The 17,620-nt window shown below is 42.8% G+C and overlaps 1 protein-coding gene across 6 annotated transcripts in view; it reads right to left on the bottom strand.

Annotated features, from left to right (window-relative positions):
• osbp2b (oxysterol binding protein 2b) overlaps nt 1–17,620 on the bottom strand; it is a 44,792-nt gene that overhangs the window by 7,843 nt on the left and 19,329 nt on the right. For 4 of the 6 annotated variants that reach the window (XM_070964507.1, XM_070964505.1, XM_070964510.1 and 1 more), the window contains 7 exons: nt 6,917–7,167; nt 3,132–3,330; nt 2,230–2,353; nt 1,501–1,567; nt 840–992; nt 507–752; nt 241–361 (listed from right to left, as the gene is read on the bottom strand). In XM_070964507.1, the coding sequence (XP_070820608.1) occupies nt 241–361; nt 507–752; nt 840–992; nt 1,501–1,567; nt 2,230–2,353; nt 3,132–3,330; nt 6,917–7,167 (1,161 nt within the window). The remainder of the gene's footprint in view (nt 1–240; nt 362–506; nt 753–839; nt 993–1,500; nt 1,568–2,229; nt 2,354–3,131; nt 3,331–6,916; nt 7,168–17,620) is intronic. The other 2 variants (XM_070964508.1, XM_070964506.1) reach the window with 1 other exon arrangement.

Genomic DNA, 17,620 nt, shown 5'->3' with positions numbered 1-17,620 from the left:
CCTGCCGTCCCAGTGCAACAGAGCTCCCTTTATACCCATACTTTATGTATGTGTCAAAAGGGTCATAAAAGCCTCCTGATTCATTCTCACAGCTTTTGCTCTGGTTTTACATTGTGTGGGAGGCAGCACAGTCTTCTTCCTAACTAAACTCTGTCTGGTGCGGCTGTTAAATTACCATTATGGAACATTTATTTACACATATGGTTTGTCTGATTCCACACTGAACATGAAATGTCTCACCCAGAGGCATTATGGAGAGGTATTTGCCACGGAACTTGCTGGCGATGGTGATTTCCTGCCACAGGGTCCAGCCTCGTTGGGAAACCACATGATGTGCAGCTGCAGGGGGGTGATGGCTCACCTTCGAAGAACGGCAGACATTAAGGTAAAGTAGAATGTAGGAAATGTGTTCAACTAAGCAGCAACTTGTTTGGAGAACATGAACTGATGTCATGTCCTTCAACATGCGCGTGAGAAATGAAAACTGCCTGTGGCTTTGCTGTTACCTGCTCACACAGCGAGCGGTAGCCAAACTCCTCGAGGCGATCGAGCTCGTAGGTCTCGCCCAGGAGGGGGTTGAAGGGCTTGGCTGTCCGGTGGACCGTGGTGGAGTAGGATGAGACGGAGAAGGCAGCGACCAGGCACATCTGCTCCAGGGAGGAGTCGCAGCGTGCCGCCTTGTCCAGGAGCTCGTGATACTCCAGGTCCTCTGTGAGCCGCTGCAGCATCGACAAAGGCTCGTTGAAGTTTACCTGAACGGGGGGATCAAAGCGTCAGAGACCCACAGAGTCAAACAAGTTTCCGTCAGCAGGAAGGAGGGTCAGGCTGTACAGACTTACAGGCATGGGGATTTTGGAGAGCTCCTTGCCGATGCAGTTCTTCATGATGCTCCACAAGTTGAGGGAGTAGTTGGGCTTATCTGGGACACGAGTCCGCCTCTGTCTGCGGGGCTGCAGCTCCTTCCCTGACACATCATTACAGCTCAGAGACATCTGGATCAGGTGGAGGACGAGAGGGTGGAAGAAACTTTGTATAAAAAGAATATTCGATACATACAAGTTTGAGGAACACTTTCAACTTCGTGGACAGCTTGGCAGCTTATCACCAAGTGGAGACAGAATGACAGAGCCAGTGAAAGTCACAGATGGGTGTTAGAGAGAAGAAGAAACAAGGGAGAGCTGAGGGGAGAGAAGAGCAGATGTTTGACTGGTAATTAAGATTTAGTGGAATGAAGCAGCTGTGTATCTTGTGGCATCACAGGGGTGACAACGACAGCGTAGGAAACAGACAAAGGCTGCGTGTGTGTGTGTGTATGTGAGTGAACATGCCGTGAATGTCAGCAGGACCATGAAAACAGTGAGTGAAGAAGGTTATATAAACAATTGGATGAACTGTGAGGTCTCCAGCCGCACAAATGAATCTATATTGAGATCACAAAAGTCAGCGTTCACAAATGTCAGTCCTATTAGTCAGACTTGTTAGGAAGACACAGACACTTACATGGTCGTCCTGGTTCCAGTCATTGGGCTGACCTCCGCTGGCTCCGCTCAAATTACTCTGAGATCGCCTGGAACACGAAGAAAATATTTTCTGCAATGAGCACCGGACATTTAAACAGACTCTCTCATTCCCCACTTGTCTGCACACACACATATAATACAAACACAATACACACAAGGGAGCAAACAGATTGCTGAGTATTACAGATGAATGCTGTCTAACAGCTTCCATCATCTGTAACGAGGCTACTGGAGTCAAGCGCTATGCTGCAAGAGATGAGCCATAACAATGATGAGGTACTCCAGACGTCTTTAAAAAAGTAAAGTAAAGCAGGACGAGCTCTGCACAAACTAACAGAGTTGACAGCATGAGACTGATTCCTCTGCAGTGAACAAATATGCAATAAGAAGAGCAAAAACAAAAACATATTGGTTTATTTTGCTGTTGAAAAGCAGACAGGGGCAAGAGTCTCATGTTATTTTTATCTGTGAGTGAACACGTGATAAAATCCAAGAGGTTGTCACACCACGAGCCATCATCAGAAGTGTGCTCAACTGCCAGAGTCAACGAGTCACTTTTAGAACAAATCAGAGCATGAACAGATTCCTGTTTATTGTGTTTTCACATGCAGACTAAATATTAAAGCTCAACCAAACCTTCAGCACTGCAGCATCTGGCTTCCTGCTGCTTTGCTAAATAAAAGAATACGGACCCCTGTGTGTGGCTGACCTGTGCTGTGTGTTTTCAGTGGCAGTCACTGTGATAAATGCAGGGGAGTCCTCCATGGCATCAAAGTACTCAGTATCCTCATCTTCATCACTCGCCTCTTCTTTGTGCAGCCTCTCACTCCCTGCTGTGGGGAAATATACATTTATGAGTAAACAGCATTCAAGGCTAGCAGAGCCATCGCGCGACGGTGAGTTCGTGTTTTACAGAGTTCAGGAGAGAGTAGCGTATAATCACATACCCATGGCGATTAATCAAGGAATAATCAGCTTAGTAAAACTGGCAATGTTCCTGCTGGTTAATGAATGATGCGAGTTCCTCAGGGTGTGCTTCTAATATTCAGTATCCAACATTCAATATTCAGTATGTTCAGTGATCCATTATGTGTATAAACTGGAGCTTCCAACAGAGAGGCACAAATCAGGCGATCAGCGTGCTTCCTACAGAGAGGAGATTCTATTAGAAAATGAGGGTAAACTATGACCTTCAGTCCTCAAACTACTACTAATATGAACAAAATGTACTGTATTTTCCCAAAAATTGTTATTCCTTTACAGAATCTGCAGATTTGAAACTGAAAAACAGGTGTTAGAGGATAAGTTATAGGATACCAAAAGCAATAGATTTCCTCCTCTTGGAAGCTAGCTGTACACAACAAACTTTATGCCAGTCTGGGTGTTTGTTTTCAGGATATGTTGGTTATATGCAAACAGGAAAATAAAAAAAAAGTCCTTGGTGATGGTAATTATCATCTCCAAGTAACGCTGATCCAATTCAGACCTTCTGACACAACTTAAAATGTCCTTCCTCCACATGAGGAATGTCTATAATATTGAGCCTGAGGTTTTGACTTTAAGTTGAGTGAGGCCCACAGGAGTAAGTAACACACAGACAGTCAGTCTCACCCTTGTTGGTGGTGGGGGCACTGGGTGTGGTGGAAACAAGCGTGGGTGCTTCTCTCCACGCTCGCTCCAGGCTGTTATGCTGCTTGGCTAGCTGCTCAATGGTCTCCTCTAGGTGAGTACGCTGCTCTCGCTCATACTGCAGCGCCCGCTGCCATCTCCTACTGTGAGTCTCTGCTAGGTCCAAGAAGTCTCGACAGGCCTGGAGGAATACAAGCACATAGACACACCGACAGCAGTGAAAGTTTAATTTCTAGAATATACAGTCTGAAAAAATGGATTTACATGCTGAAATTGATCATTCTGAACAAGGTACAAGTTCGTTTCCACTTGCTATGACTAACAGCTCAGAGCTTCACGCTGAAAGTAAGACAGAGTGTCAGATAACTCTTCTCATGGCTTAACAATACAGCCACATCAGTCACTGTAATCAAGGACATTTATCACCATTGTTGCGAGCAACCATCAATATGTTAATTAGATGTCTGCCAAGTATTTACTGGGTCTCCCTGCTGTGTCAAATGTGCCTCAGAGCACAGCATAAACACAGAATTCATCAGCGAGTGATGAGCTAGAGGTTAAACCTCTGACTGCACAGCAGACCGCATGTGACTCACTGGTGCTGCCTTGCTTTTGCTGCAGAGACAAAGAGGGTTACTTCAGAGCAAACATACATTGCACGTCAGCATTTGTTGGCACTATATCATATGTCTGACAGCCTTTCCTCATAGTGAGCTCAAAGGTCAACGAACCTAAATGACACCTCACAGCTGACAATATGAATGATGAAAATGTCATGTGACAGTCACTGACCTGTCAGCACTGTGGGCCTCAGGGGAGGGTTTCTGACTGAAACTGCTTTACTGCAATGGAGCATTTTTGCAGCATTTTGTGAGGGCTACTCATTGTTCTTCCCACGAGTGTAAAAGCACATGATTACATATTGTCCTTGCAGTATTTGCAGCCGGAGGGGCTGTTGAGAGTCAGCTCGAACCACTCGTGGTTGCAGGCAGAGAGCTGGAGGGACAAATGTGTCACACAGCTCAAATAATCTCTGTTCCCTTGCTGGTGAGACCGCAGTCAGGATGTGGAATATCACTTCGAGGCAGCAGGAAGAGAAACAAGGACGTGATAACACCTGACTCCTTCCTTGATTTGTTTCTGAAGAGCAGGACACCACACTGTCTGCTCAAAAAAAGCCCCCCCCATCATAACATACTGTTATGTCATTTTACCATAACAGACACTATTCATTATTTAACTTTATTTAATGGCAACATGCTTAATATATAGAACTATATTACAAGTTGTCTGGGAGAAAAATCACTATTTTGCCAAAGCAGAGGTGAAACCAGGAACAGACACAACACAGACTGATAGTGAAATCTACAACTTAAGATAGACACTGTGTGACTACTGCAACAGCATCAGTATTTCATGCTGTGCACTGATCCTTCTAGAGCATTTTTATCCTTATAAACAAAAATTAAAAAGCTTGACATGTTCTCAAGCAACACTAACTTATAACGTAATGTACTGTATTATCCCAAAAGTCAAGATATACACCATTATTAAGGGTAGAATAGATGCTGTGTCTGTTCAGTGTGAGATTTATGTTCATCTTGTAGCTACTTAAATAAATGAGATGTAATGATTATAGCAATATTTTGATTGCGATGCAGTTTCATTATATGATGATTGTACTAAAATATTAGAGTTTTAGATTATTAGAATTAAAATCTATTTTGCTCAAAACAACATATGGAAATCGCAAAACATCTGAAGGTAAAAACATCCAACCAGTCTCTTACCTTCAGCAGTCTTGCATCAAGTGTCTTAACATTAATGTCCGAGCCTCGGTTTAAATGTTAGAAGTGTGTGTGACGTTGTGGTCCACTTCCTCAGACACAACCGTGATATGAAACTCAACAGCCATTTAAAAAAGCATAACAGTTCCACTTTTTTTATGCTGAGTCTCTGGTGCAAACACAGACTGCATGTGACTTCGTGTGGGTGGGAGTGTAGGGTTATAAAGGCTAAAAAAGTGAATGGGCATGCAGAAGGGGATATGTGGGTCAGAGGTGGCATCAGAGGCGGCATCAGAGGCATCGAATTAAAAGTCCTGATGCACTTTGCAGAATGAGTGACGTAGGAAAGAATACAATCAGCTAAAGTTTCAGTTATCAAACCAAACAACCCAAAGCGGTGGGTGTGTAAATGCATGCACACGCGGGCAAGAGCCTGGATTCAGTGACACATGTGAGACGTTACATCATCACTAAATGAACTAATGAAACCTTCCCAGCGGACCAGGATCAGATCACTTAGAGCACGCAGCTCCTTCTTCCCCCAAACCCTCCTCTGTTGTTTATTCCCTCCTTGCATGTCGAATCTCTTGTGGAAAAGCACATCAAAACTACAGTTATATTGAAGAGCAATGTCCTCACAGTGGCCAAAAACGTGGCTGCAGTAATCCAAATACTCATATCCTGAAGAGAGCCATTTGCAAGACCAAAGATTATTGTGGGGAGTTTGTGGCAGCACCTTTTCTCATTAAAAGCACATTTTTGGCAAACCGAATGGCATTTTAATGAGAAAGGCAATCCAAGAGGGTCCATTTTATTGCTTGTCCAGTAAGTTTCAATTTCCCATTCCAATTAATAAAGAAAATGAGAGAAACAAGGGGCTCATCATTTTGAGCAATGGCCTTTCACATAATTAAAGTGCAATCTAGATTTCACTTTCTTTTTCTCACCATAACACTACGGCTCAAGTCTCTTAACAAGCTGCATTAGCACACACTTCAGCATATTAGAAGCAATAATAACAGCCAGACATTTCAAAACAAAACCAGTCGGGCATGCGTTATAGTGAAGACAAACACGATAAGCAAGAGAAGCAGGACGAAGGACAAACCTTGTGTGATTGTCTGCTTTCAGTCAGAGCAGGTCTGTCTGGCTAACTGTGGTCCAGAAGGATCTGACATTCCTCACCAGCCAGGGAGGCAAGGGGGGTTGAAAGGGGGGAGCAGGGGCTATTCCTGTCCTCCCCACCCACCCATGATCATATCTAGTATCACTCCCTCCACACCTCAACCCTTCCTGAACTCTCGTCCACTACTGACATACTGTGAAGCCTATGGTATGTACCATTGAGGAGAAAGGAACAGGGTCAGATAGAGGAGAGCGTTTCTTGGTGTGATGCTGGTAATCAGATCCAACACATAGTGGTGAATGAAAACCTGTTTGCATCTGTTGCTGTGTTTGGTTAAATGTTCGAGTGAAAATTTTGGATTAGCTGCAATATGTTCTTAGAAAGAGATATTTTCTGTTGCTCGTCCTCTGCTCAAGCCTTTTTTTGGGGAAGCTCTTGCTTGTCAAATATAAAATATAATAATAGACTTTTATGTCTGTTGCACTTGTTTTGTGATTTTTGGGCTTTATAAATAAAACTGACTTCACTTGACTTGACCTGAACAGCAGCAGACATGCTGGTATTCTAGTAGTTCAGTTTTCGCTGATCATTTTAAAAAATAAGCTTGTTAGTCATGTTTAAGAAAGATTCAACGGGTTCTGGTCTGGCCTGGATTTGCTCCGCTAAACCTGCGGCTTCCATGCCTGCAGCTCACTCTTTAACATGCCACACTGTGCAGTGATCTCATCTATCATCACTTGCTAACCAGGGCATTAAACATGACCAGCATTCCTGTCACACTTATCATGCCAAAGCACGCAATCCCCTGCTCACTGCTGCCGCGTCTTGTAGCCCGGCCTGTCTCAGCGACTTACATTGATCATAGCATTGGAAGTGATGCGGAAGAGGGTGGCTCGCTCATTGACTGCCTTGATCTTCTCCCCTCCCTCCACGGGGACCTTCAGACCCTCGAGTTCACTCAGGGAACGCTGCAGGGCCGCCCCATGCTTGGCGATCAGGTCATTACATGTGCTGAGGTCATCGAGCTTGCTCACAAGTATCTTCAGGGTGCCCTGAATCTCGCTGCGGTCCGACTGGGATGTAGGCTCCTCGTCCCCCGAATCATCTGGAAGGAGAGAGGTCAGAGGTCACACACACTTAGAGTTCAAGAGAGGGCTATTGGGACTTGTGAATGAATCAGTCACAGGAGACAAGATTAATGAAGACAATTTAGAGGTTTTCCTGAGAGAGTTTTTTTTTGCTAGCTCACAAAACATATACACACCCTCCTCCACTCCTCCACTGCTCAGTGACCTCCACTGGCAGAGAGCTCATTATAGGCTTAAAAATGAAGAAACAACAACAGGGTTAAATCTGTCAAGACAGGCAGTCGTGGTGGCCACCAAGTGTTGGATAGTCATTTCTTTAGGGAAAGTGCTGTTTCTTAAATAATGAAACTGATAAAAAAAAAAAAAAAAACGACCAAAAAAATGATCAAAAAAGACAAATTAATTATGACAAAACATCTAACCAGTCGGTAATCTGTTAATTTTTAACAGGGGGATGGTTCTAACCCTAACCCTGCAGTAAATCTCCCCTAACACAACACACAGAAGTTTTATATTAGGAATACTACAGGCAGCAGTATGTCTCTATGATCCCCTCGCTCTTCCACAACTACATGTTGCTGCTCGTCACTTTGATCATGAAGGTGAGACTTCTCCATAGAGTAACCTACACAGGCTACAATACAGTACAGAACTGAGTGTTTCTATTTCTAGAAATACTTTCTTCAGCACCACAGACAGCGCCGTGGGTTTATCAATACACAGCACAGTTAGGCCGCTGATATTTCAGAGCCGTGGTCGGGGCCATATATTGTAATTGCACAGTCAGATAAAGGATCAATAAGTCAGGCAGACTGGACTAATATATACAACCACGCAGCCCCTCCGCCCCTGTACTATCTGGGGATCTGGGGGATGCATTTTGCTAACAAGGAGAAATGGCAACACTCCTCTCAATCCACCCTCAAATCACCTACTGCATTAAACAGCAATTTGTGTCAAGAAATTAGTGTTAATTAGACAGATGTTAGTCTGCTTTTACAGATGGTTTCACATAAATAAAATCATTAGACACCATCACACTAAACGTAACTGACTCTGACAACAGAAATCCTTCAAAGCTTATCAAATGTAAATGCAAACTGTATCAGGTTGTCTACAGAGAGCTCATTTGTACCCATGAGCCCTTGCGGTAGCAGCTGCCTTTTGCTATGATGTCACGACTCAACTTAACCAGAACATATGCGAACAGTGTTGCAGCATCAGCCCTACATTGCTCACATGTATGTACACACTGCAAGCACAGACATCAAGGAACAAATCCAAAAAGCAAAACAGAACCCCTGAATTTCTCAACTAAATTTGATGTACACAAAGTCTTTCTATAGGAATAAATTCTACTGTGAACATTTTTAATAGCAAACCGCCCGGGAACCTGCATGTTGGATTTTGAACCACTGAAGAAATATTTGCACACCTGTGTATTAAACCTATATTCACAAGAAAAAAAGCACATTTCCCAGCATGAAGGCATCTGTATTTGTATGTTTCTGTTTTAATAAATAAAGCTGGCAAAATGAGCCCATATGGCTGGGACAAATCAAAAGCACCAGCTTCAGTGCTGGCAGCAGTGCTTACTCTTGACACAGCAATCCCACCAGAGGAGTGATGCACTAACTAAAACTTTGAGAACAGCGGAGGGAGAGGGAGGAGAAACAGGAGGACATGAAGAAAAATAAGGAAAATGAGGACACAGAGGAGGACACAGCCGGGTTAGAGGTTCGAGTGCGGAGAGAAAGCCTCTCCGCCCTCTCATCCACCCTGCTGACCCTCTAATGCTCAAATGTCTAGATACTGCTGTTCTGCTGCCTTCCACACTCCTCCATACAGACTGTGCTTCGTCACGCTGAAAAGGTCTGTTATGCAGCTGAAAGCAGAGACTGTCACAGCTTTGGTGAGAGGCAGCACTACAGCAACACTTTCTCCAAAGAATGTGGCGGCTGGCTTTGACCTCGCAGCGGAGGAGACTATCGCCTCTGTCAAGTCTATTTACATCATGCACGTATAACATGGATCTCTGCCTGGGGGCTGCCGCTAGCCAGGCAGTCTCAGGACTACATCATGTAACAGCAATATACCAGGTTCAAATTTGACCTTTGTTCAGCTCCACTGAGAACCACGCGGCACAGAGGTGCATCCACACTGGACAAATCGTTAAACAGAGCCAATGCTTGACACCCAAAAACAATGCTTAAATGCAATGGCAGCACACTGAACAATAACATGAACAAGTTCTTCCGATTAAATTTAACATAAATTAAACATTTTTGAGTCCTATTGCATGAATGCACCACTTCTCAGCTTCTCAATAGTTTGTGAGTCTCTACTCAAAGGAACCATGAGTACTCTAAGTCCCAAGAGGATACTCCATTTTAAAGTGAAAACCAACACAAATATTTGAGAATTAAACAACTCTGATAATGATACAAATATATGGTTTGATATTCTTTGTTTAACATAAACACATAGCATTAGCATTCTTAATAAGGATCCCTTACATTTGGTCAAATAACTGAAAAACTGCCTCCATTCACAACAGCATCAGCTGTGCTTTGAGTTTAGCCTTATTAGCAAATGTTAGCATGCTGAAATGCTAAACTAGGATGGAGAACATGATTACATTAACACAACATTACACCTGCTAAACTTCAGCATGCTAGCATTATGTTAGCATGCTGGTGTTAGCATTTAGATCAAAGTGCCATCATGCAGCCTCAAAGAGCTGCGAGCTCGTGTTTGAAGTGCCTCAAAACACTATCTCTGCCATTTCTGCAATCTGTTGTTACTAACTGAGCGACATATCACTTCCTCTCACCTTTAATGGCCACAAAATCAAGTTGGTGGAATTTGTTTTGAGTCCAGTAAAACACATTCACTACGTTTACATGCAGTCAAGTAACCCTTTCATAACCGGAATATCAGCAATAACCCGGTTGCGCATGGCTATGTAAACACCAATAACCCTTTTGAAAAACCAGAATATGCTCATATTCCGGTTTTTAAAAACCGGAATATGACCCCGAGGTTACTCCTTTTCTTACCTGAATTTTTTGTCATGTATACGCCTATCAGAATATCCCCATCGAACTGAACATTAATTTGTGCTCTGCGCATGTTCTATTCGCAAGGAATCTTGGTCTTTTGAGTTCAGGTAGCATGGATATGGATGGCACAGCTCCGGCTCCATTTCCTATTTCTTCACGTTCTCACCTTCCATTAATGAAGAAAGTGAGACAGAATAGTGTCAAGTACTGGTGGTGGGTCAGTACCAGCACCAAAGCGTAAACGAAAGCGACTGCTACCGCAGTTGTTGTTTTTGGATACAGGAAGAAGAAGCTGAAATGATGCGCATTGCGTCATGACGTTTTCCGTGCGTCGACACGTTGTCTGTGCATCACTGTTTTGATTGGGATATCCCAATTGATTACCCCTGTTTGCTCACGCATGTAAACAGGTTATTCCGAATGTTTCAGAAAAAAGAATATTGACCATAACCCGAATTTACTCTATCACTACGTTTACTGCATGTAAACGTAGTGATAGTGTCAACAGCATTCTACGTATCCTGATTTTGATTTCCATATAATAAACTAAAACTGGTTGACAAAATTAGACATGTCAATATGCAGATCAGGCTCCAATTAACAGACCAAGGTTACAAATCTACTGTTCTTCAGCATCACATCTGTTTATCACAAACAGACAGGACTGAAATCTTCTCATCTAATAAGAAAGAGCACCAAGAGGAGCGAGGGTATGAAGAAAAGAAACCAGAGGAGGGTGAGAAAAAGGGATAAAGAGAAGGGAAGAAAAAAAATCTCTCACCATGTGTGCATTCCTGGGCATCCATTTTCACCCAAAGGTAACAAAAGTTCAGTCAGGATGAAGCAGCACACACAGGCCACTGAGCTCTACCCGCAGAAGTAATGTGTGAACATGTTGACCGCGCTACAGACACAAGTGTCCGGCCATTAGAGACAAAAACAAGACAGTCCAGTCAAAGGTCACCACAGCCACCCTACAGGGACAATAAAGCCTAAAGGGAACATGGATCAGAAAATGACACTAGCATCCACCCATTACCAGCCAGCAATAGAGTAGGAATCAAATTATACCAAATGTCAATAATGTTGCTGCCAAGAAAGGCAGGAAAAGAAGAAAAACTGACAACATAAAGTCAGAAAATTGACCAGTGTGTATTAACAGACGAGCGGCTGCAGTGCAAAGGACAGCAAGAGAAGGGAAAGAGTCACTTCAGGGACAGCTGGATAATGAAATAAGCCTTAAATTGATAAAGTGTGACCATGGCAGAGCAGCTTTAAACAAAGGAGCCTGTTGGCTAATTGGTGCAGTTTTGAACTTCCTTCCACAAGGCAACAGTAAACCTGTCCCTAATCACATACGACTGGACAAATGCATGTATACAAGTTCAAAATGAGTCATCAAAACCCTTTTGGTTTCCAAGAAGCCCTGAAGTTAGATTTGTAGAACATTAATAGATTTGATATGTGAATTTCACACACATCACTTTTTGTCTCATTTGAATTCATCTAATTTGCAGCATTGGATAAGTTATTACAGCTTCTAAATTTGATCTGTACTTGTCAAAGTAAGCAAATTAGTGCAACCTTTCAGAGAGCAATGCACAGCGGTGACAAGCACCACCTTTCCTGAAATTCAGTGCAACAGCAGATTGTGTATCACACATAAACTGTCAGTCTACAGTAAGTCTGAAGTTCCAGGAACCAGCCAGTTGGTCTCTTTGCAGGTGGCATCCCAAACAGGCCAATCAATTCACAACAGGCCATTGTTATGAAAGTGAAAGTTACAACACATACATAACCCCTTTGGAGACTGCAGTGGTTAAAGTTAGAGTGGGTATTTCACAGACAAGGTCGGTTTTGTTGAGACTGTGCAAGGTGCAAAGGCAGGGCATAATGTATAATTACCTTAAGTTATGTTTTAGTCAGGAGCAACAACTGAGCTTCAAACATGAGACTATTTTCTGTTCTGATGGAAAACCAAGGTTACTGAAGTCACAGCTGACTGAGCTGCAGCTACATCAAACTCAACCCCACTGCTCTGCATCACGTCCACAGCTGAGAGTGTGAAATTACAGAGTAGGGTCTGGATAATATTAGTATAATATGCAGTATACTGTTGGAGGGACACCGGGTGGTGTTTAAATATTTCAGTGCTGTGAGGTAAAAACAAGAGGCTCACAGGACAGCAGGGCGCTATGGCAGAAGGAGCACTGAATGCATTTTAAATATTGGCGCATTGGCTCAAGCTAATGACTTTTCCCAGTGTTGGATGGTATAGTTAGTAAGAGTAAACAAAAATACATGGCCGAGTGAAAGCATTTGCAGCACTGCAGTGACGCCTTGCTCTCATTATTCACCCTCATTCTGCCAATGACTTCAGCAGCTCTAAGCGACGGCGCTTAAAAATAAACTGTCACATGTACCGAGGCATATTTGTTTAGAAGAGACTCTGCTCACACCTGCAAAACGAATTGTCTTTCAAAAACCCCACTGAAACAACTGATGAGCTGCAAGAGTACACGTTTTGGCCACTGGCTCTACAGCACACACCCTTCATTGACAAGGAGAAACCAGGACACAAAGCTTTCTTCTATCTAAAATTAAGCCTTAAAAAGCATGTCAGAAGTGCCCTTTCTGCTGCTTCTTTTTGGTTCACTGAGCCAGTTCCTTATACCATCAATAAAATGTCAAGCACTACTGTACAGGTTTGAATACTGGAGATGAAAACCTTTTAAAATGCCAAAACATATTCTACCACCTGTATGTCACTCAGACCTGGAATAACAAGTGAAGCCTTCGTCAATAAATAGCCAATCTATGCTGTCTGTGCATCAGAGTCACTGCTTAGCTCGCCCAACTCCTTCCTTCCCAACAGCAGATGTGGATGGATGGCTCTCCGTAGTGAAGTCGACACCACGAGGCAAGGCCAGGGGCCCATTACCAAGCCAGTCATGCCTCAAGGTCGGACTGCCTCCCCCTCCCCCACAGCCTACCGCCTCGGAGAACACCCTGCATAGACACAAATGAAAGTCTGTTTCCAGTTCCCACCTTGTCTCCGCTGAACCCTCCTCCTCAGAGGATCCTGATATAATTTAAACAAATATCTGTGAGTGAGGCGAGCCGGGACTCAAGCTTACAGGTCACAGCTCATCAAATCACGACAGTTCAACAAACGCATCCGTCTTCCTCCTCAGCATGTGCAAAGCTTCCTTGCCATTCACTCCTCCCTCATTGTCCAGAGAGAGAAAGCAGAATGGGATGTGGTTGAGTGTAATTGGGAGAGTGGTAGTCTCCGTGCTGTCCCACTGTCAGGGCTTGTCTCTCTGCTCGTCCCTGAGGACAGCCTGTCAGATCAGTGGAGCCAGGCCTCCGGCTGACAAGACGTCATCCTGTGGCAGAAAGACGTGCATGTCGAGCAGCCGAACACATGGGAGAAATGTACTGCCCCTATGGATTAAAGACGTATTTGAACATACTGAAGGGCCTAATCAGATGAGAAACTAGTGTCAGAGCATTAGCAACAAGCTTACTTTTCTTTCTAATAGTTATTATAGTTCATTTATACAGGTCAGAGTCACCATGGTGCTGTGGACTGTGCAACAAATTAACACGCCAGCAGCACAGCCGTGAGGCAGTTAGGTCTATACAGTATCTAAGTGCAGCCAAACCTTGTTAACGATCTTTCCCTTACCTTAATCAAGTGCTCTCAATGTTGAAACATAAACAACAAAGTATAAGCAGATATTGTGGAAAAGCAAATTAAATATGCTGAAATTTTAATCAGCATTGCGTGGCTTGCCAGATATGTTAATTATCAAAGTTTCTTTACAGAGGTGATGAAGAAAAAAACATCCTTTAGATGCAAATTTATTATCAGTTGCAAATTAGCTGTACATAAAGAGAGAGACTTGAAAAAGTGGATCTTCATATTGGTGTTTGGTTTGGTTGAAAGTATCTTACAGGTGCTGATTCATCCTCATGCATAGTCATTTTGGAGGCTGTAAGTTAGAATTTATTTGCAGGACTGTTGTATTAAACTGCAGTAGTTTTAGCAACTGTAGGTGTACCAAATAAACATAATATACCATTATAAACTTCAACATGGTACTTTGTTCTGCTTTAGCTTGAACCAAATACACATTTTAAGATTCAGGAAACGATGACTCATCACACCACATCACTTGCTTACCGTTCAGGGGTCCATACAGTAATCATGATTATCAGAGACTGATTCCTCTTAGCCAGCCTTAACGCATATGCAATCCGAACACTACTCTATTTTTAGCGCAGCGAGAGTTTGTACCTGTAGTTGGGAAAGATTTGTTTCATCACTGAGAGCACAGTGACAGGGAGATGACTGTTTTGCAGCTGACTGTTTTGATGGAGTGTGCAAGAGAAAGAGAATATATGAGAAGTGCATCGGAAACAGAAGAGAGAACAAGTTAGTTGAAGAGCGAGGATGTGTCCCACGGGAGGGGAGTGTAATCCTGGCCAGTAATTGCTAACTGGCTCCATACCTCCCCTGAGATACATCACAGGGAGACAAACAGAGGAGACAGCAGGTTAAACCCCGTAACACAGCATTCGGCTCTCCACAAGCAAATGAGAAACTGTGCAGTGTAACTCATCACTGTCCCCAAAGCTCTGCAGCACAGCTCTGGCCCTGTATCCGATCGAACACTCGCCGAGAGCAGCAAACAACAAAAGAAAAGATTAACGGCAAACTGCAGCAACTAAGCAATGAGTCTGGATTCAGTAACATTTTATAATATATGAGGATAGGATAGACAAAAAGAAACCAACTAATCTGTAGCTTTATATTCTGTAATGCTGAGTAAATCTGATCAATTCCCAAGTGGTGCATCAAAGCCCTGAGAGGAAAATGGCTCTTGCTTACCGCATAACTGAACGTTGAGGTCATTAATTATCCTACAACATCAGAATACTAACTGAGCTCATCTACACAGTCTGGTCACTGTGACAGGACTTCCAGGATTTTACTGCAGTAATAAAAAAAAAGGTTTGCTGCTCGAGAGAGACAGTGAATCACAAGCAAATTGTGAAGCTTGTGTTGACCATCTGCAGTGATCTCTTCATTGTCCAATGTACATACTGTACTTATGAAAGAGCTCCTATCATTGAAAGGCAGAGAGCTTAATTAAAACCCATGTGCAAAAGACTGGTAAGCATTAACTGAATGTTTGCTAATGCACATAAATTGTTCATTTGCACGCACCTGCTCAGGCTGTGAGAGGAGATGGGTCTGATGAGAGCTGGTTCATGTAAAACAGGTATGCTGAAAAACACTGAGAGCATATCAGCTGCAAAAACACAACACAGTGCACATTTTCCAGTCTTAAATTATTTTCTTTTCTGCTTTTCTGTAATTACCTATATTGTAGTTTTCATTATTAGAAGCAGACTCTGCCATTCTGGCTTCAAACTGCCTTCAAACGCACGTGGGATTCGCAAGAAATGATCCACACAACCAATCCAGTGTCATTTTTTTAGAGGACACAGGTGTCACCAAATCAACCAGGACTGAAATCTTTAAGATTACTACGATGACGATGAGGCACTGATTCCTAGCTGAACACCAGCTTCAGGCAGCAGCATCCCACTCCATGAATATATTCATGTAAGCACCCGTGTTGGGTGATTGGATGATATCAAGCATGAGATGACACAAATGTGTCAACTGTCAGAGATTTTATCATGCTGTTTATACAAAGATGGCTCTCCCTGTAGAATCTCTGGCTGTTTTGTATTAATCAATGAGCAGGATTGCTTACTTTTCATATCTGCATGAATGCGATGAAATACCTTGATTGGCCATTTAAGCACTGTTATGACAATTCCAACTCAACAACACGTAGCACGCTAGTTTTAACACTTTTACAGTCGTTTTGATTTTGATTTGACGGTTCATGCTTCTGATGCGAACTCACGGCTGAGCTACTGTTACTGTCTTCTCACTGAGTTCCCCATTAATGTGGACAGATTTCGCCAGATCGTGTTCCATGAGACAGTAATCGTGATCCATCACGCTAATTGTCCAAGTGCCAAGTACTGCAAGATAATGAGCCATGAAGGTAGTCATCAAATCAGAAAAGAGGTAACTGCCTTCACAGAGGAGTAGTGGAGGTGTCTCAGACGTACACTTCAGTTATGTGCATTAATATCTGAAAAATTAAAAATGATAAGGGTCCTGAGCCCTGAGCTCTGACCCTCATATGCACACAGGATGTGTAGGGACTTTGTGTTTGTAACTAGGGAGAGATGAAAGTAAAATGTCAACAGGCTCTGCACACTAACAAAGTTTAATGTTCTCAGAAATACAGACATGCTTCACTGAGAAGTATCAAAGCCATGTGGAATCTCACACGGCAGCTTTACATGTCCACAAACCACTCCAAATAATTCTGTTCATCAGAGCAGGCAGAGCACACCAGGAAATTTCCACTGGAGAGAGAGATGCCACTGATTATCAATGACTCAACCTCTAATTTCATAAACACAATTTGTCATGGACTAATGTTTCCATTAAAAAATACATATGAAGAGAGTGATTGAATGGCCCGGCCAGACCCGTGGGTGCTTCATTTGCACTCTGGTCATTTATGTTAAAAGCATAAATATATGTAAACCCGTAGGACTTTCACAACTGCATGATCATTTAAATGTAATTAGACAGAAATCACAAAATGCTTGAAAACACCTGTCAGATACTGATCAGGTTTGTTAGCATTAAGAATTTGTCCTAATGTGAAGTAACAATCGCTGCTCTCCACTTCTACTTTTCACAAATCCCCACTCCTGTCTCGAACTGGAGCACAGCCTTCATGACAGTGACAATGACATGGCTGTCAACCAGATAGGATTGTTTGGCATGTGTATGCCTCCCACAGACCTCCATCATGGGGAGTTTTCACATTGTAAACCATCTTATTATTCAGGCTGTTTTATTAGTTTTTTCAGCAGTGGCCCAGTTGGAACAGTGAGCTCTCCAATTTCCTGAGCTTAAATGTTTTTTTCTGGCCCTGAGCCACAGTTTAACCATTGTTACTGAACTCTGCCAAAGTTATTTACGATAAAATATGTTCTACCAAGTCTTTATTTTGATTGGTACCAATGGAGCCAGAATTAGCTGCTTCGTAAGGACAGTGGGCTCCAACTACTTCATCTCTATGTTAGTTTGCTTTTATTAGTTCATTTGTTGGTTGTCCTCACAGCTAATTTAACTAGTTGTTTATGAACATAAAAAGGCTGATCTAGACAAAAGCTATTAAGAAATCTTTATATTACTGAAAAACACTAAAACCTTGGAGATTTTCAGATTATGTTCCCTCAAGTGGGCCGACTTTTTTAATGTAGGAGTGCATTTGACAAAAAAGAGCTACTTATTCAC

Source organism: Chaetodon trifascialis, chromosome 6 (assembly GCF_039877785.1).
Source record: "Chaetodon trifascialis isolate fChaTrf1 chromosome 6, fChaTrf1.hap1, whole genome shotgun sequence".
NCBI classification, from domain to species: domain Eukaryota; kingdom Metazoa; phylum Chordata; class Actinopteri; order Chaetodontiformes; family Chaetodontidae; genus Chaetodon; species Chaetodon trifascialis.
This window is presented reverse-complemented; position numbering and strand designations above follow the sequence as displayed.